At 42.5% G+C, this 27135-nt stretch overlaps 1 protein-coding gene across 1 annotated transcript in view; it reads left to right on the forward strand.

Moving 5' to 3' along the window:
* The window catches only part of LOC120518742 (neuroendocrine protein 7B2), a 67865-nt gene that overhangs the window by 16156 nt on the left and 24574 nt on the right, over positions 1–27135 (forward strand). The window contains exons 3-4 of the mRNA XM_039741686.1: positions 6507–6656; positions 26687–26799. Of these exons, the coding sequence (XP_039597620.1) occupies positions 6507–6656; positions 26687–26799 (263 nt within the window). The remainder of the gene's footprint in view (positions 1–6506; positions 6657–26686; positions 26800–27135) is intronic.

The following is a 27135-nucleotide window of genomic DNA, read 5'->3' on the forward strand; positions in this document are numbered from 1 at the left end:
TCGAGGTGCCGATCAAACTCTTAGGACCTGTGTGGACACAATGTGATACCTCCCCTGCCACCGGACTGCATGTGTAGTGACTTTGGCAGAGCCGCCATTTCCCAGGGTCCCAATATTATCACAGTGCACTTAAATGTAGCTGTGCATCTAATTAGAGCATCAAAATCATTATTGTTTATTGCAGGTATAATGATGACTATTACCATTATATTCACAAGGTTAAGGCTGAATGACAACTACTGTCCTAAAGGACCTGTAAGACGTTATCAATCAATCAATCAACATTTATTTATATAGCACATATTCATACAAAAAAATGTAGCTCAAAGTGCTTTACCAAATGAATAGAAAAATAGAAGACACAATAAAAAATAAACATAAGTCAATATTAATTAACATAGAATAAGTAAGGTCCGATGGCCAGGGTGGACAGAAAAAACAAAAAAACTCCAAAAGCTGGAGAAAAAAAATAAAATCTGTAGGGATTCCAGACCACGAGACCGCCCAGTCCCCTCTGGGCAATCTACCTAACATAAGTCAAATAGTCCTCTTTGTATTTAGGGTTTTCATGGAAGGACCTGATGATGATGGTCACGTAGACTTCTGGCTTTCAGTCCATCAATGTTGTTATGACTTTTCTGTATCGCAAACTCATGTCTAACACGCGTTAACCAGGCCAGTCACAAAGCAAATGTAACTAACACATTCACTTCACGTCGTGCCATTTTGTAGTGAACTCCATGTAAAGGATAACTGCTTACCAATCTGTTAAATGTCAGTCCTGGCAACTTTGGGTCAGTAGTGCAGGAGAATGAACCTTATGATTTACAGTTCAACTGCTTGGCCACCAGGGGGCCACACTGACCAGCACATGCTATTATTTCTCCTCCTGTAGTTTGGAAAAAAACAAAAAAGGAAAGAAGGGGCTGTTGAATAGCCAATTCATTTCCAAACTGTGTCCAAGGACATAAAAATAAACGCCCAGTATTTGAGTGCAGTACATAGCAGTCTTCCTGCATACACGTCTCTCTGCCCATATTCTTCCCAGCTCCAGACTCAGTAGTTTATCGGCACATTAAAGGTGCCCTTGTATCTACACTGATTCACCTTGTAAGGTTTTATGACATTACCTCGGCCACCTTTCACTGTGTCCTGTCAAATAACTAATCCTAATCCCGCACTGAAGGATGCAGCTCCATCAATCTTACCTCAAAGTCCTGGAATCACACTAGTAGCTCGTCTCGGGTCTTTTTTTAGGGATTTTTCATTGTTATCTGTTATTTCATTCAATAATTCATTTTTTTTTCATTTATTCTTCAATTCTATGAAGAGAATGCATACATTTGATGCCAGCACTTGCTAGAAAATAAATGAGTCATTAAAGATATGACGGTACAACGGTAACATTTCATGCTATGAATTGTAAATGCATGGATTGTTAGCTGTGTGTTCTCCTCAAAGTCAGAAAGTCTAAATGGCTAGTGACTGACCAAAGCTTTGTTCTTGGTTGCTTCATTGCTTGTTTTCGGTATCTTTCCTATCTTGAGGGCCATCACACTGCAGTAGTTGAGCAGATGTGCTTTCTTGAACATGCTCCTCTTTCTAGTTGCATTTGCATCACCTGTCCAGAGGAGTGGCTGTTTGTGCTGAACTTTCACACATCGGTGCATTCAAGATAATGACAGCAGTGATGGTGAAGCCAAGCTGGACCAATCCCCACCATTGAGTCACTCTACTACAATTGCATTATGCTTGTATATTAGGAAATCACTCACTACAGAAAGGAGATATGGAAAATAAAGCTTGTTAGCAGTTAGCCTTAATTCATACCTCTATGCAACTTCTCCTCTAATCTTCAAAAATACTTTTTCTGGTGAGGGTCACAGTGGCAGCAGGCCAAGCAGGTCAGCCCAAACTTCCTTGTCCCCGTCTACAGATTCCAGCATGAAAAGTGACGCATGTGCACACGCCTGCTGCCCCACCCAAACTCCTCCCAGAATTACGCCTCTTTGAATATGCAAATCAATATAAACAGCCCTTAAGCTCAGTGTTCTGTGAAAAGGCAATGGCAAAAGCACAGGGAAAAATAGAAGAATTTCAGCGAATACCAAGTGGAGGCAAGGAAAAATGTACTATTTGTTGGTTTAAACAGTGGCATAAACAACAAAAGGAAGTTGATCAAATGACATAGCGTGTCAGAGAAACTTGAAAGCTCAAGTTCACAAAGTCGCACAGTGTCCGAAATAAAAAAGAAGTTGTCAGATATCAAAATTGCTGTGAAAAGGTGAGTCATAGCCCACTGTCTGAGTGTCATATGAAAGCTTATTAGGGTATAGAGAAAAAAAAATAGGCACACAGTGGGAAAAAAGCACGAAATGTCAACTTTAATCTTGAAATTTACACTTTAATCACGTAGTTTATTTTGTCATTAAAGTAGAACATCATAAACTTCATCCTAAAATCATTTAATTTACTAGTTTCACAAATCCCATCATAACTAAAGTAGCACATTAAATGTTTTATTTTGTACGTGTTCTTCTATGTGCTCTATGTGTGTGAATCACTATGTGCTTCTTAAGATTGACAGGACACAGAATCCATTACATTCGTGATATTACAGTTCTATGAATAATTAAAATAGTGAGATGTATACTTAATATCATTTTCATGATGACAGGAGTTAAAGCATGTTATTAAACATGGGAACACAGTGACGCAATGATTGTTCATGTCTCATGCAAGATGCTTGCTGAGCAGTGCGCAACCTTCGATGAAATAATTTATTGTAGCAATACTGTTTCTTTCAAACGTACTAACCTCCAATTCCTTTCCTTACTTTCTTTCTCCAAGTAACCAATCACCACTCAATCTGTTCTGTAATAAACGTTAAGCCATCTGTAAGCTTAGAATGGCAATTCTTCAAAACTTTTAAGGAACATTGAAATATCTTTGTAGTTCATGTTTAATTATTCTATCCATCTTTCCTTCCAGTGTTGCGCCAGCCCCAGCAAGAATATAGCGCGAGGCAGGAACCATTCCTGAACGGAGCGCCAGCTCCTTGCAAGCACTGCGACACTGTGTGCTCACATGTTTAATTATTAACAATGTAGATTATTTAAATGATGTTAACATTTTATCTGTATAATGTAATAAACATATTTTGCTGCATTTCATCTTAAAAATGATATCATCATCATATGTAAATATGCGCTTTATAAAGTAGCACAGGTTGTGCAATATTATAACTGTATCGCAAGTTTACAGTGAGGCGATTGCACTAATAAGTACAAACAGTTCTACAAGGAGCACTTGATGGACTGATTGAGTGTGTTTAGAGCTCTTGGGATGAAACTGTATCTGATCCGCGAGGTCCGTACAGGAAAGGCTCTGAGGCGTTTGCCATATGAGAGCAGTTCAAATAGACAGCATGGTGGAGGCAGCATGTGTTTGATGCTGTATACCGATAATTCTCTTTCTGATCAGCTGCTGTAGAGCTGTGATTCCACACTCAGATACAGTCATATAAATAGTCAGAGTGGTGCAGTGAGAGTAACAACGCTAAAGCAGTTATGGTATTTAGAATAGTTTGACCATTCTGTGGACCATTATATTGCTACAGGTTAATTACAATCAGATGCCTTAAACTAATAAACAATATGCAGTTAATTTCAGTGTACTTGATAAAGTCACATCAGGGATATGAATCTAAAAAAGAGAGGGAAATCACACTGGAACAGAAGCACTGCTTTGACGCTGGGTGCAAAACCAAGCAGAGAACTTGCGTATGCCAGGGTTGGAGCTACCGTGAAAATGTGTGTGGCTTTACACCAAGTCTAGGTTTTATACATCACGATTTGAGCGTGGAAACGGGAGTATGCACCGTTTATACATGAAGCTCCTGGTCAATGGGAAAAAAACACAGTACCTTGCAAGTATTAATCCTATCAACGCATTTTAATTTTCATCTACTCTGAATATGAGAGACTGCAGTACTTTACACGATTTATGAAACTAATTGCCGGCCAAATAACCTTAGCACCTCGTGACACTCTTCAGTTTTTGTTTTTACTTTTACTGTTAACAGCTCTTTTTTTTTCCTTGACACTGTTTATATTTTGGCTGCATACCCTGACCTGCTTTGCACTTTGCTCACTTCCTTGTTTTTGATCATAAAAAGAAAAAAATAAAAGTTGAGAAGAGGTCTTGTGTCTGGCAATTTAGATGGATTGTGTCCGACCCGCTCGTTAGACAGAAACTGCATGTTTACCTAAACAGGCTCTAAACCTATTAGAATGAAAACACCCACTTGTCTGGAGAGCAATGTCTCATAAAGAGATATATATAAACAACTGGGAAAGTTTACAAAGTGTGTGCACATGGAAAAAAGTGACCTTTAATGAGGGGAGAGCTTTGTCAAAGTTGGGATCATCTTCAAAAAAAGTCCTTAACTAAGCTGCTTACCCCATTGAAATCCACTTGAGTCTGCCTTGCCGTTATTCAGAAGCTGCTCTGTGCTCTCCATCTCTCTGCAGGGGTCAGCGTGTGACACACGCTCCAAAATGCTTCACAGTCAAGCCCCTGCATGAGATATCTGGGCTTGGAGGCATCTGGGATGGACCATCACACGGTGGAAAAAGTGTATTGTGTTCAGACGAATCGGTACTCCAGATCTTTTTTGAAAGACATGGACACCGTGTGCTCCAGACCAAAGGTGAAAGGACTACAGACTGTTATCAGCACCAAGTGCAAAAGCCATGGTTGTGTCAGTCCCCTTGGCAAAGGTAATTTATACTTCTGTGATGGCAGCATTAACGCAGAAAAGTACGTTGAGATTTTAGAACAACATATGCTGCCTTCAAGACGACATCTTTTCCAGGGATGTCCATGCATTTTTCAACAAGACAATGCAAAACCAAATTCTGCACACATTACGAAGACATGACTGTGGAAGAAGAGAGGTCTGGGTACTGGACCTGACTACCTGCAGTCCTGACCTGTCTTCAGTAGAGGATGTGTGGAGAATTTTGAAACGAAAATTGCGACGATGATGACCCCGTACCATTGCACACCTTAGGATGTGTTTGCAGGGAGAACAGGACAAAATGACACCTGAAATGCTTCACTGCTTGGTATCCTCAGCGCCTAAACATCTTTTAAGTGTTGTGAGAATGAATGGCCACATTACAAAGTCATCAATGCAGGCCTGAAATGCAGGAAAGGATGTATGTTAACAAATGAAATGAAGTTGACCAGACAAAGCATGACATATCGTGCGTTCATACTGTCTGCAATGAAATAAAAGTCAAAGCAAATTTAAGATTCACTGGGGTTTTTTTTTTTCATTTGCATTTTCCTTACTGTCCTGACTTTTTCTGATTTGGGGATGTGATTATTAATTGGCTGATGTGCAGCAAATTCTAGATTTTGCAGTAAGTCAGGTTCAGGAAGAGGAATATCACCTGTATGCGTGTTGCTTAAAAATGTTTATTTGATTACTGGAATGAAAAATGATCCTCAAGCAGCAAGGACACAAAGGCGAAGCATATCCAACAGAGTAAAATGTATTACGCCAAAGGAAAATTAACAATGCTGCTATGCCCACACACTCAATAGTGACAGTCGTACTTAGGCTATGTCTACAATACTATGCTTTTCTGTAAAAATTTAAAACGAAAACAATCAACAATTTTATAGAAGTATTGTATTGTCATCCATACTAAAATAACCGATAAAGCACATGGTGTAATCATCTGCTCACACTAGGCATGCATGCAGCATTGGTCCTCTGAAACTGGGCATTCACTGCGCAATTTTGGCACGTTTTGCAGCCATCAACTTGTTTTTTGAATTGGCCCGGATTTCACTTGACCATCGTTTCACGTGCAGTTTGAAAGTGGTTGTGATCGCATGATCAAAAGAATTTCTGTCGGACATGCAGCATGAGTTTCTAAAAATCGTGCAAAAATGCAATTTTGATGTATACACGTAAGCAAAACAAGCACCATGGAAAGCACCGTGTTTTGCCTCCGTGAAGGGTGATCAGTCAAGGAATTAAAATTTTTAACAAGAAGAATCCAATCAAGGAAGAGCAACATAATAAGTGTAAACCAATCAGAGCGCGATGGAGTCAGTATATACCAGAAATCTTAGCTTACGCCCATCCACACTGTATCACCATATCAGCTCTGGATAATTTCAGAAGTTTGCAAACTAAAGGGAAGTGTGGACGAAAAGCAAAAATGGAGACAAATGTTTGCGATTTTAAAGGGAAGCTTTGTAGTGTGGACCGGGCCTAAGCCTGGTGGCAGTTTGCCCAAGCATTTCTTATCAGAAAGCCACCAAATGAAATCTATACATTTCGATTGGCTTTGGTTTCCATTTTAATACATTTCTATTCAGGAGGCAATCTCAAACAGACGTTGCTCACGCATGGCCAATCTCACAGGCTTTTTCTTTTATTGGATATTTTTCTGAATTTGTGTGCTTTCTTTGTTTTGTTCCACTAGGAGGTGCTCACGAAGGCCTTCAGCACTTAGGCCCTTATGGAAATATTCCGAACATTGTGGCGGAGCTGACTGGTGATAACATTCCCAAAGACTTCAGTGAAGATCAGGGCTACCCAAATCCACCCAATCCATGTCCGTTGGGAAAAACAGGTAGTGTTTCAATTTTTTTTCTCTGGTTAGAACTAATGAATTGAGATATCCCAGAAATAATTTTCTATACTTATTGAATACAAGTGTAAATATTAAGGGAATAACCCCGTAATGGGGTTTGAGGTCTTGATAGGTATTACAGGCAAGAAAGAATGGCCCAGCATAAGGGTTGTTCCTTCAGCTCATCCTTTTCAAAAAGGTTCATTAGAACATCAGAACAATTTCGATGAGAAAAGGCCATTCATCCAAACAAGCTCATCAATCCTGTGCCCTTAATTTCTCCATACAGGACCAGGGCAGGTCCTTACACTCCCTTTTAGAGAGTGGCATTGGCTGTAAGTAGTGTTGGGCAGAATGTCCTTTGAGTGTGCCGAATACCCCAGAAGAGCTGCAAAGAGGGGTACTGATGGATGTGAGCATGCAAGTCCAAGGAGAGAGCACTAGAGGTGGCTGCTAAAAGTCACACGCACAACATGGCCAAAGGTTTGTGAACACCTGACAATCACACCTACTGTATATGAGCTTGAGTGTTAATATGGAGTTGGCCCCCCTATAACAGCCTCCACTCCTCTTTCCCCAAAATTCTGGCGAGTGTCTGTAGAATTGTTTTCCCACTCAGCCAAAACAGCATTTGTGAGGTCAGGTACTGATGCTGGAGGAGAAGACCCGGCTGTTCCAATTTATCTCAAAGGTGCTCAGTAGGTTTGAGGTCAGGGCTCTATGCAGACCACTCAAGTTCCTCCATGTCTTTATGGACCTAGCTTTGCTCACATAGACACAGTCATGCTGTCTTTCCCAAACTATGGCCACAAAGGGGAAAGCTCACAGTTGTCTAAAATATCTTTGTATGTTGTAGCATTAACAGGGCCTTTCACTGGAACCAAGGCGTCGAGCCGAAGCCCCATCATTATCCCTCCTCCACCAGCTTTACAGTAGGCACTAAGCAGTTCAGAATTTAGTGTTCTCCTGGCATCCACCAAGCACAGACTGGTCCATCAGACTGCCAAATAGTGAAGCAGGATTCATCACTCCTGATGACACGTCTCCACTGCTCTAGAGCCCAGTGATGGTGTGCTCTACACCCCTTCAGCCAACACTTGGCATTGCACTTAGTGACCTTAGGCTTGTGTGCAGCTGCTCGGCCATGGACAGCCATTTCAAGATGATCCTGATGCACACCTCTTGTGCTGATGATGCTCTAAGAGGCAGTATGGACCTCTATTATGAGTGGCACCTCAGACAATAGGCCATTTTTACACTGTGTGCTCGGTGGCCCCGCTCTCTAAGTTTGTGTGGTCTATCACTGTTGGCTGAGCTGTTGTTGCTCCTCAACACTTCTAATTCACAATATGGGCAGTCGCAGTAGACCAGGGCAGATCTGGCACAGCAGAAACTTCACTTCCTGACTTGTGGCATCCTTTGACACATTCAAAGTCCCTGAGATCTTCTGTACGATCCATGCTACTGCCAATGGACATATCAGGGCCATGTGTTTGATTTGATGAACTTGTTAACAATGAATTCACTCTTTTGATGGGGTGTCCATGTACTTTTTGGCCATATAGTGTAGTCACAAACAGCAACTGCTGTCCCTCTAAGAGTGTAGGAAGGACCTCCTTGGTAGATCTGGTCTTTTAGGGCTGAAGGATGTTTCTGGAGTGTGGAGGCACAATTTTCTACTAGATAGAGGTCTCGTCTGATTACCATTCTATAGTTTAGGAACCCAGAAGTTTCTGGCTGAGGTGTCTTAGGCAAAAGCCGACTGATGGAGGATCAAGCTTGTTGTCATCTCTGCTGTGCTTCACTACGGAGACCTGATGGGTGAGCGGGGAGACGAGGCTCGGAGGAGAATTGAGAGAGAGATTGATTTTAACTTTTGATTATTTTTACTTTGATTCTGTCAATTTTGTGGATCTATTTATTTATTTACGAGCTGATTTTAATTCCTGCTATGAGCACTTCTTTTTATGGTTTATTTATTGGATTATTTATTTATTGAAGAAGATTTGCATTGCTTTTATTTATTGGGAGCTGCCTGTTGTGGAATGAACCTGCACTATTCAACTGAAACACTTACTTTGCTTGTGTGTGTGTCTTCATTGTACTACTCCATCTTGGTGTTTGGCTAGCGATGTCCTGGGTTCAAGGTGGCAAAGCCAGCCACAGGCAAACTGCAACTTGAACTGCAAACTGTGCGTCTGTCTGGAGCATCAAGGAGTTTGCTGATCCGTTACAAAACAGCTGCACTGTTTTAACATGTTGTGTATGTCTCAATGCTTATCTAAACTTTATTTGCTGCTTGTTATGTAGTGATGCAAAAGTTAAAATGACAGAAAGATATCATAGCAGACAAAGACTCCATAGAGATGCGCAGATTTTAGCTCTATGCGGCTTGGAAATATACGTGCAAGATTCAAAATTTGTGAAATCCAAAGTGTCCACCAAGGGCCATACATCGCTACGGGTGGTTCTCATTTTAATACCTTCAAGCTCGATCACTCAAAGGAAGGACACTGCAGGGGACACTGCAGGGCCAATTGATCCACCTCCTCAGCAGGAAACAGGCTGGCAGCATCCATATGTGGTATAGCGGGTCCACAGCTCAGATCAAAGGCCATCGCTGCACTCGTGGCTTAGAGAGGGGGCTTGGTAGTGTGGCCGGAGCGGTTCCCAGGTGATTTGTGATGCGGACGGCCCTCGCTTAAGTACACAGGTGAGGAGTCATCCGCATCTGTAATTGTTGCCGGGAGCTGCTGATTGCCACACCTGATCCACGTCCCCGGAGCATATAATAGAAGTGCAAGGCGGTCAGGTGGAGGAAAGAAAGAAGAGAAGAGGAAAAAAGAGAGAGAAGGAATGCAGGTTAATGATGAAGAAGGTGGCAGGAAGGAGAAAGTCATTGCTTGAGAGCGAGAGCAGGTTGGACGGTAATGCAGCTGGTAGGAGAGCCCCGGAGGAGTGTTTGGCCAACTCTCGGAGGAGGCTGATTGAAGCGGTTGCTCCAGCTGAGCAGTTTGGAGGAGCTGGAGTCACCGCTAGTGGAGTCAACTGGCCGCTGAAGGAAGCGGAGTCGTGGAGGCTTTGGGCGTGTTGAGCCCCAGCGTGAGCGCCCTGGCCAATGGGGAAGGAACCCAAGTCTCGGTCTGGCTGGAGCCCGACATAGCTGGGTATCGGAGGGCTACCAGACCAGTACCGGACCAGTATTGAAGGGAGCTGGATTTGCTGGTTGGGCGACTGTTCCCTGGGCCCGAATGGGAGAAGCAGGGGAGCCGCCAGTAGAAGAACACATCTGGCTGTAATTTTTAAGAAAGACTGCCTCCAACCATTGTTTTTAACCTCGTTGTTTTAAAGGATTTTTTTTTTCTGTTGTGTTTTTAACTTCCACCAGTTCACTCATTTTAATTGGATTATTTATTTAATGACCTTTGAGAGACACTGCACTTATTTATTTGAACACTGTTTTGGTTTTGTTGTTTTTAATAAAAGCACTTTGCACTTTTTGCACCACCCCCTTGCTTCATTGTTGTGCCTCACTGTCCAGCTCATCAATGACATTACCAACGGTGTCGGGTTCGAGAATTCCCAGAAGCTGGATGGGAGCATGGAGCAGAACCCGCATCGTCACACCATATGACAGAAAGCCATATTTTTCCAAGATAAGAAATTTCATTGATAGAAAGATTGAACAAAACACTTAGAAGACAAAGCTGAATGTTTTTATAAGTTACATTGCTGAGACAAGCATTTTACTTATTTGTGCTGTTAATACAGAAACGCCACTAATGACAAGCAGTGTTGGCTGCTGGGACGTTCTATCCCGGTTGCATTCCTGGTTTGCCCTTGGAATTTGACGGATTGTAGAATACTGGTAGGATGTCCCTTCCTGTGCTGTGTCTGGCACTTTGACTAATGTGATTAACTGGCACGTCCCGCGCTCTGGGACCCTAATGGACCATTCAATGGAGGTTTTTAGCTTTTAAAATGCAGAGAGCGCATTGTGAAAGTTGTGAATTTTCTTATGATTTCTTTCTGTCGAGTTTACTCAGTTTCACTCATTTCTACTGGCAAAAGGCAACAACATTTCCAGATCTAGTTTGGGTTATACATATCACGCGGCTTTATGAACTAAAACTGGAACCTAAAACAGAGCGCATATACAGTACACGTCCAGTCCCCGATTACCTTGAAAAGCAGAGTTTAGATTTATTAGAGGGCCTCAGTATTTGTCATTTATTACACTTCAAACTCAAGAAATTCTTTATTTCATCGAGGAATTAATTATTAAGGTTGGCAAAGTCATCTGTCAGGAAACTAATCCAAAAACTCCAAACACAGCGCAGTCTGAAAGTGTCTTTAACACTAATATTTAGTGCAGCCACTGATTGCATCAATAACCGCCCGACGTCTCTTTGGCGTTGCTCCTCTGTACTTTCCCAGAATGTTTGGAGTCATTTGGTTCCATTCTGTATAGCCTTTTTTGTATATTGAGTGTTTTTCCCTCTTCCTCAATTTTAAAGTTCAAGATTTGTTTTTCACGTTTTTTTTTTTTTTTTCTTTTTTTTTTTTTTGAGGCTGAGATTGGATTTTTAAGCATACATTGCATTTTGTTTGCCAGAAGAGTTCAGCATTTCTTGGAAAAGAGTTTGTGATTTTGACTTTCTGGTTATGTGGAGAGTTTATTAATCTGCTTGTTCTTGAAGGACCAGGGTCCAGGGATGGAAAGAAATGTTAGCCGGAAAAGCCATAAAGAATGCGAAATGTGGTTTGTCATGAGATGTCGTTTCTTTGCCACATTTTGTTCTAACTCAAAGTCTTCAAACTGCTTTGGCAAATGATGTGGTAATTATATTGCTTTTCTGCATTGTTGTCCACAAAGCAGGCTTTAAACGTTTACTGGCATTTTCTGAATATTTTCAGTTTATTGCGCTGTACTCTTTTACAATAAGACTGGCTTTCCAAGAACAGCTATTGTGTGTGCTTAGACGTAGATTGAGATGTTCCCTAATTTGGTTAATCTCCTCTGTCCGTCTCAGGCGGAAGCCATTTGCAAACCTGGGAAAGACATGAAGTGGACAAACAGGTGGAGCAGGTGCTTTGTGGAATGGTGTCCAGAAGGGAGAAGACGTGCCAAGGAGACAAATCCCGATGGGCAGAGAAGAAGCAGAGGCCTGAGCCGTTATTTCATGTATATGGTGCACATACGAGTCCAGGGTAGACATAAAGTGGTATGAAGGCTGAAGGAGCTTAAGGTATGGAGGAATATTTGAGACAAAATTAAATAAAAACACGCGTAATTAAATGTATTATGAAATCTGACGATACATAATAATAATCATAGTAATACTGCACCTTTGTCATGCTCAAAGCACTTCACAGAAATACAGAAAGAGGAACAGGGCATAAGGAACAATGGATACAAATGATATCCTCATGAAACACTAAATAAAGATACAGTAAATGCAGGATATAAAAAGTGTTGAAGGAGAGGAAGATATAATAAATTAGAATATAATAAAAAGTACAAAAACTACAAGGAAACCCTGAGCAAATAACAGAGCTTGTGATCCAAACACAAATTACCCTGAGCATCTGGACAAAGTGGGTAAACAGGAAGAAGGGTCAGAATATCAGGGTACGTTCAATGCCTTCCTGAACAAATAAGTGTGAAGTTGTTTTTTTTAAAGAATCAATTGAGTCGGCCGATCTCATCAATTTAGATACGTTGTTCCAAAGTCTGGACACTGCAGAGCTGAAGGCTCTGTCTTCCATAGAGAACAGGTCAGTTTGGGGAAACAATGGATTACCAGAATTGCTGGACCTTAATGGATAGACAGGAGCAAAGTGGCGGAGGATGTTATTGATATGGTCTGGTACAAAGCCATTTAAACCTTTAGAAGTTATATTCAGTCCAGTAGGACACAGGGAGACACTGAAAGTGGAGCAGGATGGCCGTTATGTGCTGACTGCTGCAGGTCTGTGTAAGGACTCTTGAAGGAGTGTTTTGAACCACCTGGAGCTGTGATAAAAGATTAGAGGGCACTCCTGCCAAAAGGGAGTTACAGTTACCGATGCAGAACAAACGCATGAACATGTTTTCAAGCCTTAGAAAAGGAGAGGAATGAGCGAACAAGGGATATCTTACGGAGGTGGAAGTAAGAAAGTTTCTTATTGGATTCATCTGAGTAGAATAAGGAAGGGGAGAATCAAAAATGACACCAGGATTCCTAGTAGAAGAAGGTCTGATGACATCCTTACCAAGAGTGATTGAGAAGGAGCTTGTGTTCGTAAGCTGAGGTTTAGTGCTAATTAGCATGACGTCCGTTTTATTGCATACAGTATGTTCCTGCTAGGTGTTAATTTCACTGAGGCATGTAAGGACCTGAGTAAACTCTGAGGATCTTTTACTTTTAACATTAAAATAGACCTGAGCACCATCTGAATAAAAATGATAACCCACTCCAAAGTTACAAATAATATGACCAAGGAGAAGCATTTAGATGCAGAGGAACTGAGGGCTGAGGACAGAACCTTGCAGAACTTCTTGTGTGAACTCAGAAGACAGAAAACGTTGCTGGGCACTCTGAAGGCAGCAGAGCCAACAGCTTAGGGGCCGAGCAGTAGAGGAGTGTGACCATTTGACAGACCAAGGAGGTGACCTCAGGACAAAGTGAAGGTTCTAGGGGAGGCTGAGGGGTGAGGAAGCAGGGAGAAGAGCGAGCTGCTAGGGGTGACAAACATGTGTAGGCTGTGCAACCAGAAGAGATTAACCCAGTCTGTGTACACTTCTACAACTAACGTACGCTTGGCTATTTACCGTTTTGTACTCGGATCCCATGTGTACACTCCATTGAGCTTCTAACCCATTTAGATGTAGGCCTATAGGTATTGTCAGATCTACAGGGGTCACCTTTTTCCAGTGCTGTAATTAGTGATTAGAAATAATAATAATAAATAATTAGCATTTATGGAGTGCCTTTTACAAACCCAAGGTCACTTTACATATAGTTGGGGGGGAAAAAAATCACACAGAAGACAAAATGTAATCAAAGAGGAAAGTTTTGAGTTGAGATTTAAAGGTGGAGAAAGAGGAGCAATCTCAGAGAGACTGAGGAAGAGAGTTCCAGAGTTGAGAGGCTGAAGGACCTGCCTCCCAGGGTGGAGAGTCTGGTGTGTGGAGACAGTAAGGAGATTACTGCGTGAGGACCTGAGAGAGCGACAAGGAGTGTAAGGAGCTAGGAGCTGAGTGAGGTAGAGGGGGGCAAGGTCATGCAGGGCTTTGAAGGTGAGAAGCAGAATCTTGAATTTAATCCTTGATGGACTTGGTAACCAGTGAAGCTGGGGAGATGTGAGCAGAACGCTTTGTGTGGGTGACGAGTTCTGAATGTACTGTATAGATTTTGCAGGGAGGCTAATGAAGACGGAATACCAGTAATCAATACGAGACATTATAAAACAATGAACCAGAGTCTGAGCATCATTAAAGGACAACAATACACACAGTCGAGTAATGTTACAGAGATGATAGAAAGATATGTTGGACAGAGACCCAATGTGTAGCTCAAAGTTAAGTGACCAATCAAATAAAACACCAAGATTTCTGACAACAAGAACAGGTTTGACAAGCGTACCATCAACAGAAACAGAGAAGTTAGATGCCTTAGAAAGTCGGGAGTTTGGGCCTACTCAAAACATGGATCTTACCTTCAGACCTTCAGGTCGGGGATGCTGGGAGCTGCTGCTTATTGTGACAGGACTGGGTGGAACGCCAAAGACAGCCATGGATTGGGGGCCATTTCGCTGTCACTGTGTCACTGTCATCTAGCCAGCTTTGAGCAGGTGGTAGTAACCTGTCCTGGGTGGACTGGGCACGGACCCCTAGATGGGTCACTAATCCATTACAGCCCTCACAATACTGCACTGCCATTTTTTCTAAGTTTGGGTTGCTGGATCAAAGCTGGAGTGAAAAGAGAAAAAGGCTGAAAATCCAGAGAGACAGTTAGATTTGAACACAAGATGGGCGGCATTGTACCACCATGCTACCTTTACTGAATAAAAATTGTAAATGAATGTTAAAAGCAGCCCACTTATATTGATGACATCAATGATAATGTAAATTACAATATAAAAATGCATTAATAATATAATCATCATACACTATTTTGGCAGGGTTATGTTTCATATACTTTACAGTACATTTATTTTATTCCAGGCTGGCCAATGCAGTGGGCTCCCCATCGGCCTCAAGCTGAAGACCCACGAGTGATGAGAGACGCCAATGGGTCTCTTCTTGCTGTCCCAGTCATTATGAATGAATGGCTCTTACTTGGTGCCACCCTGTTACTTTTCCTTTTAATTTTCTTCAAGCGCACTTGCCATTGCTGCCACTTCACCAAGTCACCCAGGACCTTGTCGGGTTTATGTCATCACCAGTAGCAAACCCAGACAACACATTTGCTTTTATTGCAACTGTGACCCAGAAGTACGAGTGGCCTACAGCATGTATGAGATAAGCATAATACAAGGGAGGGACGAGTTAAAAGTCACTTTAACATAATAAATAAATATTATGAAAGTAAACCATGCTGCTTCAGTGAGCCTAGCTATAAAGGTTTAAGACCCTATCTGTTAGGTGGGGAGCTTCTGTCTTTCCAGCTGTCTACCCACGTGGTATCTCCACCTCCTTGCCATTAGCTCAATGGAAAATCGCCAAGCGGTGGCTTTATACTCCATCCTGAGGTGACTTCAAGGCTCGGTCTTACTTGCTGCGTCCACAAATGTCTGACTGTTGGAAATTCTACCAGCATTAACATTGCGCACACGTCTGTGACAACATGCCTCCAAGTTTTTAGGTCTGTCCAGTCCTGTGCACTTCTGTGGTCATTGACTGCACATGTGCTAAACAACAAAACATGGACATGTGTGAAGAGAAGGCCAGTGTGCATGCGTAGAGGAATTCTGTATCAGCTCAGTGCTGGACACGCCCAATTATAATTTAAATAGAAACGACCACGTCTGTAGCCATCTGCATCTGTTTAGCTTTGGAGTATAAACGTTCCTTCAGGAACATTACCAGTGACCTTGTCTGAGGTTGGGGATACCCCAAAAAGTCCTGTGGCCTTTCCCCAGAGCTCAGGATAGCAAACCACGTTCTCCCTGTGCTCCTGTGCCCACATACACACTTAGAGGGCCAGGGACCACCGGTGTCCCTCACCTTTCTCGTTTCTTGTAATAGTGCAAGGGACCACAGCCTGTACCAAGTGGGCGTCTGTGTTACTGGCCTCCTATGCAGCACAGCCTCTTTCTTACTTCAGTGCCTCCAGACGACAATCTACTTCTGGAGCTCTCCTTGAGTCTGAACAGCAGGCTGTCTACTGGCGGCTGTCTGGCCACAATGGCACTTGGACAAGATCTCTTGTTACCAGTGTGACTTCATTATTTTAACACAGTTTAGCCAGACCTGTCTGCTGCCCGGTCTACACATAAAATACAGCTGCCATTGACCCTGGTACTGCCATGCCAGGCTAGCAACCTCTCATTATGCAGTGTAGATAGATGGATATATAAGTAAGGCACTATATAATAGATAGATAGATAGATAGATAGATAGATAGATAGATAGATAGATAGATAGATAGATAGATAGATAGATAGATAGATAAGTAAGGCACTATATAAAAGATAGATAGATAGATAGATAGATAGATAAGTAAGGCACTATATAAAAGATAGCTAGATAGATAGATAAGGCACTATATAATACATAGATAGATAGATAGATAGATAGATAGATAGATAGATAGATAGATAGATAGATAGATAGATAGATAGATAGATAAGGCACTATATAAATAGATAGATAGATAGATAGATAGATAGATAGATAGATAGATAGATAGATAGATAGATAGATAAAGTAAGGCACTGTATAAAAGATAGCTAGATAGATAGATAGATAGATAGATAGATAGATAGATAGATAGATAGATAAGGCACTATATAATAGATAGATAGATAGATCATGCATGTGTTTTTTTGCTGATCAATGTGCTTTTGGACCTTTTACTTGATATTTTCGTGTTGGTTTGTATTGAGCGTTATTTTGCTTTTTTGTCTAATTTCACATGAATTATATTCATATGCGAGTCCAGTGTTTTGAACTTGTAAACAGCAAACACACTTAATAACTTAGAAGTGAAATTACCAAGTATATTCCAAGCCCCCGAGAGAGAACTTCCTTAATCTGTCCCTGATGCAGGCACCTCAGGACATTTAGGGGTCCCAAAGTATTCCTAAAATGAGTCCCAAATCTGAAAAATCACCAGTCAAGAGCAGAAGTACACTCTGCCCACTCGGCTTGGCTGGTTGTCATTGCCCCTGAAGCCATGTGGCTTGGTGGGAGTGAGAGTGGGATGAGGATGCTGTCAGACAGGATGGCATTAATCTTTTATACACATCAATATCAGCCAGGGAGGGCAATTGGGTCATGTCCAAGAGTGAAGTCTTCATGTGTCAGGGAGATCCGATCCCCTCAGAGCTCTTTGGAGACGTGGTAGCCACTGGATTATTGCACATGACAATAAAAAAATCCAGGAGGTCTGATGTGTTCAGCGACTTTGAACTTAGAATTCAAGTGTTTCATTATTAAAAAAAAATGCAATTCCTGAATTTCCTGAATTCAAATAAAAGTAAAAATATTTCACATATGTTTAGGTTAGTTGCACTTTGAATGTGAGTCCTTGGATAACGTGAAGTGGATGTTGTTCTGCATCTTCTTTCTTTAATATTTGCCACAAACTTCTGTTCCTTCTCATACCTTTCTTTTCTGTTTAAGTATTTAAATTTTGACACTGAAAATCAGCCACATCCCATAAATGATATTCACAGCTTTCCAGTGATGTAAGGTGTCCACTGTTTCTAAAGCACGGATGTTGAAGGTTTGGGGAGTGCCACTGTTGTTTCGACTTCTAGTCTAATTCAAGTAAGTTTTCTAATGAAGTAATGTCAGTTACAGTAACATTATGTTTCAGTTATTTCATGCCATTTTGCACACAATTGTAATTTGTTTTGTCAAAGTATGACAACTTCTAGTCGGACTTCACTGGTATCTAATCTACTTCAGCACAGTCAGGATACATCCATTCACAACGTATCAAGAGACCATCCTGCCTACATCACAGGAACATTTAGAAGCTCCAGTAAATCTAGGATGTGCGGGATAAGACAGCAAAACTATGTAGGGAGTGTTCATCATCATCATCATCATCGTTGTCATCCTCATATTCACAGATCTTATTCTGTTGAGAGTTGTGGTAGCAACATTAAAGGCCGTCTCATCTTACGTGATTTTCTACTAATTTTCAGTCATAGCCTTCATTTACATATTCATAGCTAGTTGGGTGCACTTGCTGGTGCTTTGTCATCAAGGGGCAGTCATGTAATCTGATATGCCCTGCGACTCCCCCTTAGACACGTTTGATTTTGTCTTCAATCATAGAGCTGACAGCTGACAACCAATGAATGCTCATCTGGAAGTACAATTCATATATTGCAGCGATGGGCAATAGATAGATAGATAGATAGATAGATAGATAGATAGATAGATAGATAGATAGATAGATAGATAGATAGATAGATAGATAGATAGATAGATAGATAGATAGATAGATAGATAGATAGATAGATAGATAGATAGATAGATAGATACTTTATTAATCCCAAGGGGAAATTCACATAATCCAGCAGCAGTATACTGATAAAGAACAATATTAAATTAAAGAGTGACAACAATGCAGGTAAAACAGACAATAACTTTGTATAATGTTAAAGTTTACCCCCCCGGTGGAATTGAAGAGTTGCATAGTGTGGGGGAGGAACGATCTACTCAGTCTGTCAGTGGAGCAGGACGGTGACAGCAGTCTGTCTCTGAAGCTGCTCTTCTGTCTGGAGATGATCCTGTTCAGTGGATGCAGTGGATTCTCCATGATTGACAGGAGCCTGCTCAGCGCCCGTCGCTCTGCCACAGATGTCAAACTGTCTAGCTCCATGCCTACAATAGAGCCTGCTTTCCTCACCAGTTTGTCCAGGCGTGAGGCATCCTTCTTCTTTATGCCGCCTCCTCAGCACACCACCGTGTAGAAGAGGGCGCTCGCCACAACTGTCTGATAGAACATCTGTAGCATCTTATTGCAGATGTTAAAGGATGCCAGCCTTCTAAGGAAGTATATTCGGCTCTGACCTTTCTTGCACAGAGCATCAGTATTGGCAGTCCAGTCCAATTTATCATCCAGCTGCACTCCCAGGTATTTATAGGTCTGCACCCTCTGCACACAGTCACCTCTGATGATCACAGGGTCCATGATGGGCCTGGGCCTCCTAAAATCCACCACCAGTTCCTTGGTTTTGCTGGTGTTCAGGTGTAAGTGGTTTGAGTCACACCATTTAACAATGTCCTTGATTAGCTTCCTGTACTCCTCCTCCTGTCCACTCCTGATGCAGCCCACAATAGCAGTGTCATCAGTGAACTTTTGCACATGGCAGGACTCCGAGTCGTATTGGAAGTCTGATGTATATAGGATGAACAAGACTGGAGGGTTGAGGGCGTGACGGACCTGTAGCCTCAGGTGGTGAAGCAGCAGCCGCTGCATGGTCTTCATCACATGTGACGTCAAGGCAACAGGCCGGAAGTCATTCCGCTCACTAGGATGTGATACCTTTGGGAGGGACTGGGGTGATACAAGATGTTTTCCAAAGCCTTGGGACTCTCCCCTGTTCCATGCTTAGGTTGAAGATGCGCTGTAGAGGACTCCCCAGATCCAACGCACAGGCCTTCAACAGTCGTGGCGATACTCAACCTGGACCCGCTGCTTTGCTGGCACGAACTCTCCTCAGCTCTCTGCTCATCTGCGCTGCTGTAATTGTGGGTGGGGATGTCTCACCTATGCTGGTATCAGCAGAAGGATGGTTGGAGGATGAAGTACTCCGAGGTGAGCTGGGATAGGGTGGTCAAACCTGTTAAAGAAGTTGTTCATCTGGTTTGCTCTCTCCCTGTCTCTCTCGATGGTGGCACCGCACTTCGAGCTTCAGCCCGTGATGATCTTCATCCCATCCCACACTTCCTTCATGCTGTTATTCTGCAATTTCTGCTCCAGCTTTCTCCTGTACTACTTCTTCGCCGCCCTAAGCTGGACTCGGAGTTCCTTCTGCACGTGCTTGAGCTCATGCTGATCACAGTCTTTAAAAGCCCTTTTCTTCTGGTTCAAAAGTCCCTTGATGTCACTTGTAATCCATAGCTTGTTGTTAGCATAGCAGCCTACTGTTCTTACTGGAACTACAATGTCCATACAGAAGTTGATGTAATCAGTTGTGCACTCAACAGCCTCTTCAATGTTCTCACTATGTGACCCCAGCAGGATATCCCAGTCTGTAGTTCCAAAGCAGTCTCTTAGAGCCTGCTGTGCCTCAGGGGACCACTTCCTGAATGAGGTTTGTATTGAGGCTGAAGCAGAACCAGGTTATGATCTGTTTTCCCAAGCACAGGCCGCGCGGTGGCACTTTTATGCGTCTTTAACGTTTGCATACAGTAGGTCGATAGTTCTGTTTCCCCGGGTGTTACAATCCACATACTGGGAGAAGGCAGGTAATGTTTTGTCCAGCGTTACATGGTTAAAGTCTCCAGTGATTAGCACAAGCGCCTCAGGGTGCTGTGTTTGTAACTTAGCAACAGCAGAATGGATGATGTCACCTGCTATCTCCATGTCCGCCCGAGGTGGGATGTAAACAATAATAACAATCACGTGTCCAAACTCTCTGGGCAAGTAATAGGGATGCAGACTTACAGCCAACAGTTCGATGTCCCTGCAGCAATTGGAGATTTTAACGTTTACATGTCCAGAGTTGCACCACCTTGTATTCACATAGAGAGCGAGTCCTCCTCCTTTCCGCTTCCCGCAGGTATTTGCGTCTCTGTCCACTCTAACTGTGCTAAACCCGGGTAGCTCCATGTTAGCATCTGGGATGTTAGTTGTTAGCCACGTTTCACAAAAACACAACAAACTGCATTCTTTGTAAGTCCTGACATTTTTCACCAGCACAGCCAGTTCATCAATCTTATTTGGCAGTGAGTTCACATTTCCCAGGATCACAGAAGGCACCGAAGGCTTGTAGCACCACTTTCTCGTTAGCTGCTTAGCTTATAGCTTAGCGCCGGCTCTGCTGCGGGTAAATAGGGGGCCACACTGGCACAGGCATTTGTTCTCAGCGCTAGAAGTTGACTACTTGAATAGACGAGTCTCAGCGTGTAAAAATCCATATCAAAGTAGTAAAAAGTGTTCAGGTAACGAGTCCACATAAAAGAAAGTGGTAGGAGTGATCAGTGAAATAGAGAAAAATCATACACGTAGCTGCTGGAAAAGCTGCCATGCACGGTGGCGCCTGAGTCATGAGGATAATGAGGAATGTGGGAGTTTTGGACCCCAGACTGAAAAGCCCGTCTGTCTGATATCTCGTGTTTTACATACCACAGCAGAATGGAAAAGGGAAGCAAAGGAAATGTGGCTGAGCTCACTATAGCTGTTCATCCTTCATATGGCGCTAGCAGACAAAGCGGAGCATGACTGTGCTGGAAGGTCAGCACACAATTGTCCAATGGGGCACATCCAGTGGTTTTCTGTCGCTTAAACTGACACGGTTTGGAAATGAGATTGGTAAACCTGACACACCCCATGACTAGAAGTTACCATGCTGCTACTTTTAGGTGATTATTAATATTTTTAAGCATTTATTGTAATTGTTTTGGATGATCTTACACTCATTTTAGGAGTTGTTGGAGTCATCCTTTCTAACATTTATTTGTCATTTTGCTGTTTACTTTTCCAGCAGTATCTTCTTCTGGATTATTTTTGATGCCATCTCACATTTTAACTATTGCCGCCATGTTTGTTTGCCATCGCCAGGGAAGGGGGTGCATCCTCTGATGTTGTTACCTCCTGTGGTAAAGTGCGTTAGTGACTTTTTTAAAATAAAAACAGTGTGGCTCAGGCTCGGTGGGTATTGGTGCACTTAGCTGCGAGGGGAGACTGGCTGACTGCATATTTACATGCAAACACGACGATCTGCAAGTCTTTAAACTGAGCAGCTGCACTCTCAGAGTATAAAGAGTTGGAGCAGATCAGTCGACAGATAAAAAAGAATTCAAAGGAGAAAGAATGAGAAAAGAAATATATGAGGGAGGAAAATCAAGAGGGCCAAGCTGAAGAAAAGAGAGGGTACAATTGAGAGTTTGAGCGGGAGGCTTGGCAGTCAGGTGGATCCTGTGAAGAGCAGGAGTGGCCGATGGCTTTGAGGGGCTGTTCCATGTACACCGAGGGGTGGAGGTGGGACAACAGAGCCGGGCTGAGGTGGCTGGGATGAACACCAACTTGAGGGTTGAGGGTTGACTGCACTCAGAAGACCTGATGGGTGTACGGGGAAGGCAAGAGAGAGTGAAGCATTGAGGCTCACTGGAGAGAACGAAGCGAGAAACTTTTTTTAGATGTACTAATCGATTTGAATTTTTATCCCAGTTGAGTATTGTATTTTATCAGATTATTTATTTATTGATTGAAGAATAACAATGCACCTTATTGCATTGCATTATTGCATTGCCTTAATCCAGCGGCTGGATTAGACACTAAGCAAAATAAGCACATACCTAGGACATCAAAGGACTAGGTGGGGGCACCACAGAAATTTTCCATTGCCAGATTTATCATAGACGATATGGTGCAAAACTGCAAATGGGGAAGCTGAAAAAGGTTCCACAAAAATGGGCTCCCACGTTAAATGAAAAAATGACGTACATATCTCTCTATTATAAAAGGAAATCCTGGGACAAGACATTCTCGGAGATCATTTCAACTCCTGCAAGAGATAATTTCAGGTCCCGTGAGACGAGACTTTTTGCCAAGAGATTTTGACAAGTCCCGCCCTCCTCTCAAACATTTACAACCACACCCATGGTCCAATCACTTCTCCTTCGTGTAAATGCTATTGACAGACACAGTTCCTGCGCTATCGGCTCCAACCGGGGTCGGAAATAAAAGACAAAGAGTAGACGACAAAGTAGAATATCGTAAAGAGGTTCAAAAACGTTGGCGCGCTACACATGCAGAGCAGGTTAGAGATTATGAAAGTATTAATATTCGAAAGTCTCCAAAAACTGATAGTAAAGATCACATTAGTGCTAACAAATGGAAATGATTATTTGGTGAAATAACAGAACAGCAAAAAGAGATCAAATATATGGACACTAGCCAATCCACAGTGTAGCATATGCAGCATAATTATTTATTGATGTGTGAACACTTCCTGAAAGACACAGTTGTCCAAATGGGGTGGGTTTGAGGATACGACTGTGAGTGAATGAAAAGATGGAACTCTGGAGGGAGCAACATACAATTATCCGTGACTGAAAACTGGTTTTGGCAGATACAGGTATATCTTTTTGAGAGTTTGGCCTGTGCCTTATTATTTGTCATTGCAAAGGCCAATCTAACAGGAAGTTGTCTGCATGTAAAAGTAAAAGGCAAATTTGAATCTGATGGGGTCACGGAAATCCGGGGAATAAGGACAGTTTGTGAGGTAGCAGCTGTGATAGTCTTACATTCCAGTACATTGCGGTGAATGCTGGTAGCAGAAAGTCTAGTGCCATTACAGAGACGCATCTCCTCAACCATGTGCAAATCCATTCAACACAAACATTTGTCTGCAGCCACACTGATGTGGTGTCACCTTCCCACTATTCTCTTACTGAAAAACATTTACAAATGCATTTCACGCCGGAATTTCAATGCAACATTTGCTCAAAAACCTTCACGCTCCAGAAATATCTCAAAGCACATTTAAACACACACTCCACTGAACAAACACATTCCACACAGGTCTTTCAATGCACTATTTGTTCAAAAACGTTCTGACTGCAGAGATATCTCAACGCACATTTAAAATCATACTCCACTGAACGAATTATGCAATGTGAACACCAGCAAAGCTTCAAAACAACTCATGCTCTCAAGAAGCACTTACAAACTCATTCCAATTCCCTTCAGTGTCAACTCCCAAAGCCCATGCACAGTCATCGCATTCAGTTTCACGCTGCTTTTCAAGAAGATACCACCATTCCTGTCCAAGAACATAACATTGGCCTACCTACCGCAGTATCTACTTCTTGCAGTGCTCTTCATTGGCCATCAGAGGACTTGGCGGGCCTGGCCCTGTTGTACGTATCCCATAGTATCCCATGGTCTTACAGTTGGTGGGCGGGGCTCTGTTAGAGTTGGCGGGTGGGGCTCTGTGAGTTGGTGGGCGTGGCTCTCTGTCTTCCGTGCGTTTTGCGTGTCTTAGTGAATTATATATATAGATAGGTGATAAGACAAGTATGTAGATATTGTTCGGCTTTAAACTTCGAAGACTTGCGGATCGTCTAATTCGTGTTGCCATCAGGGAAAAGTAGTGTTTCCTCCCAATGAAGAGGCCTATCCTCGAGATTTAGAGATTTGTTGTTTGGTGAAAGTGAAATCCAAATACACAGGCAGAAGAGATGTGAAGTGGCTGGCACGTAGCGCAGGCCGGAGGGTTGGCAAGCGAAGCGAGGAGGAGGCAAAGCCCTCTAGTATATACAATAATTTAAATAATAATAAAATAGTAATAATAGAAGTTAATGCTATATATTACTCTTGGGATTACAACAAAATTAGAATCTGATAACTGGCACACGGTCCACGGAGGCTCAGGTGATCGTTCTTGTCTTTGTCACGTCAGCTGTCCAGTTCAACCATCCACTGAGAGTGAGTGCAGCTCATTTATTTGGGGGCATCACAATCTTGTAAGTGCTTTGGGCCTCTAAAGGTCTTAACCCAGCCCTGGTGCTATGCAACTTAAATGGCAACTGGGAGCCACGTGCCGGTAACAGGAGTAATAACCCTGCGGCATCTGATTGTAAAAACCCAGAGGCATCTTGATCGTAAAATAAAATAATTTCGTGACACCGTGCACAATGTACATTCCGGAAGCATATAACTGCAAAGAACCAACATAAGAAATGCTAGACCAGGGTTTCCTAAACTTTGTTTTGTTGCCAACCAAACTTATTAAATGAACGAGTGACCCTTGGATCCCCTAGGAGAAGCGCTGACTATAGTTAGAAGGTTGAGGATGACTGAGGATGAGAGACGACGATTGCTTCATCAAACCACAAAGACTCAATGCGACCCATTAAATACAAGAGAGACTTGCCAAGTTTAAGGAATAACTGTGCTAGAGAAAAAGCAGCCTAACTTCCCACATAATAAACTTCTGTACAAAATATTTTATGGGGGGAAAAAGTGCACAATTCATAGAAATATCCATCTCCTGGTCCTCTCCTAAAACATCTTGCCAGCCTGGCTGGCAGAACAGATCCATCTTCTGCTTTGATCTTTAAACTTTAAAGTGTGCGCCACCTTGTGTAGTCAGTACCGCATCTGTGTGCTGCCATCATCCACACGATTTCCAGCCATCATGGAGTGGTGGCCCCTGTGGCTAAAGATTGGCACTGCTATCTCGATGCCAGCTTACCAACTCAAATCCTGCTGGTCCCTTAACCTGAGAAGTGCAACCAAGGGCACTGAACAATGTGCTCTGACTCCCCCAAAGATCATGCGAAAAGGCAATTTCCACTTGGGGATTAACAAAGTTTATGAAATCAAGTCGACCAGAGTTGCTGTCCATGTAAACAAACTACATTATGGTGGTAACTGTATCCACAAATCAAATGCAATTTTGGAAAAAGTGGCAAAATTAACCAAAACAAGAAGACAAAATACTGACCACAGTACCAAATTGCATAAAATTATAACAAATAAGAGAGAGCAACAGATGTCGTTTGGGTCCAAAAATTGGTCTGAATGCCACTCATCAAAAACCTGTGAAGTCTAAACTCTAAGCCCGGATAAACTTATAAAACATGACATTACTCAGACTCACCTTCTTCTTTTATAGTTTAAATCCCCAAACTAGGAAGCCACATCTGGCATGATGCCATCCTAAATCCCCAAGTGGTCGCCTACCTGGCCAAGCCCTCATGTTCACAGACACGCATTCAAAATGGCGATGATGTGGCTTGATTGTAGTAGTGATAAAAATAATAAACATATGGAAAAACAAAAGCAGTAGGTGGGAATTTTACACAGCACGTGCATTCCTGACACTTGTTGGTCTCCCTATTGCTATTAAATTAATTGTCGACTCAGCAGCACATTTTATCTATTAAGAGACACACCATTAAAACCAAACAAGTTTTATTTTGAACATAAGCCCTGTGGACATTACTCCGCATATGTTGCTTTTCAAAACACCCTTCCATTAAGTAAAGATTGAGGGAGACAGCAGGAGGAGGAGGACGGCACTTGTGAACCTTTACTGCTAAACAGGCCGATGCATTCCATCTGCTGTAAAAGAAAAAGAGGACAACGATAAAGCGTTGGGGTGCCAAGACGTCCACCCCGTATAACTGGACACAGTGAAAGTCACAAAAACATGAAGTCTTTGCAGAGCCGTTTCGGCAGACGTGAGTTCAGAACAGAACTGCCAAAGACGGCAGAGCTTCTGACTTTCAGTCCTCCTGGCAGGAAGAGGCGGGTCCAGGTGGATGGACACGGGAAGTGATGTCAGAGGTGTTCTAGCTGTCAATCATCCAGTCTGCACAGGCAGAAAGAGACTAAGATGTTTAGACACAGCGCCAACCGCTGGTGTGGCGGAGGACTTACAGTCACTAGAGCCCTTATGCGTGTGCGTGTGACACTGTTTTTCCTGTAAATGTTTCCCTTTTTTTTCTTTCCATCATTAATGTTGTATTCTCCCTTTGTCAGGTAAAAGACAAACATTTGCCATCCTCTTAGACTGGATACCTGTGAATGGCCTTCAAAAATGTCATTCCTATGATTGTACCTTAGCGTTTCATTTTGTTGGAATGCTGCTTCTGCCTAACAGTTCAACATGTCTCCTTGTTTTTGCAGCTGAAGACGGATGCCTGGAAAATTCACCAGACACGGCGACGTTTAGTAGGGAATACCAGCTTCAGCAGCACCTGTTTGATCCCGAGCATGACTATCCAGCACTTGGCAAGTGGGTAGGTGTCACGCTGACTGATGACTTTTACATTTTTTACTTGCTTAAACCTCATCTTCCCTTAATGTTTTCATTTCTAAGATTTATACTGAATGAGGCGGTTTGACTGTGCCCACCTTTAACCGAGAGCGTCTTCAGTTTGTGACTGGCGATGACTGTTAGGGTTTGCACTAAAGAGAGAGACCAAAACACGATAACATCCCTGCTCGAAAATCCCCTAAGTCAGAATAAGTTAAACACTTCACTATACACAGTATATACAACCGGCTCTGTCCGACACGCAAAACCTCAACTTCGAAGCTTGACCTCGGTCACCATTAACAGTTTGTGTCACAAC

The sequence above is a fragment of the Polypterus senegalus genome, chromosome 18 (assembly GCF_016835505.1).
Source record: "Polypterus senegalus isolate Bchr_013 chromosome 18, ASM1683550v1, whole genome shotgun sequence".
NCBI lineage: Eukaryota > Metazoa > Chordata > Cladistia > Polypteriformes > Polypteridae > Polypterus > Polypterus senegalus.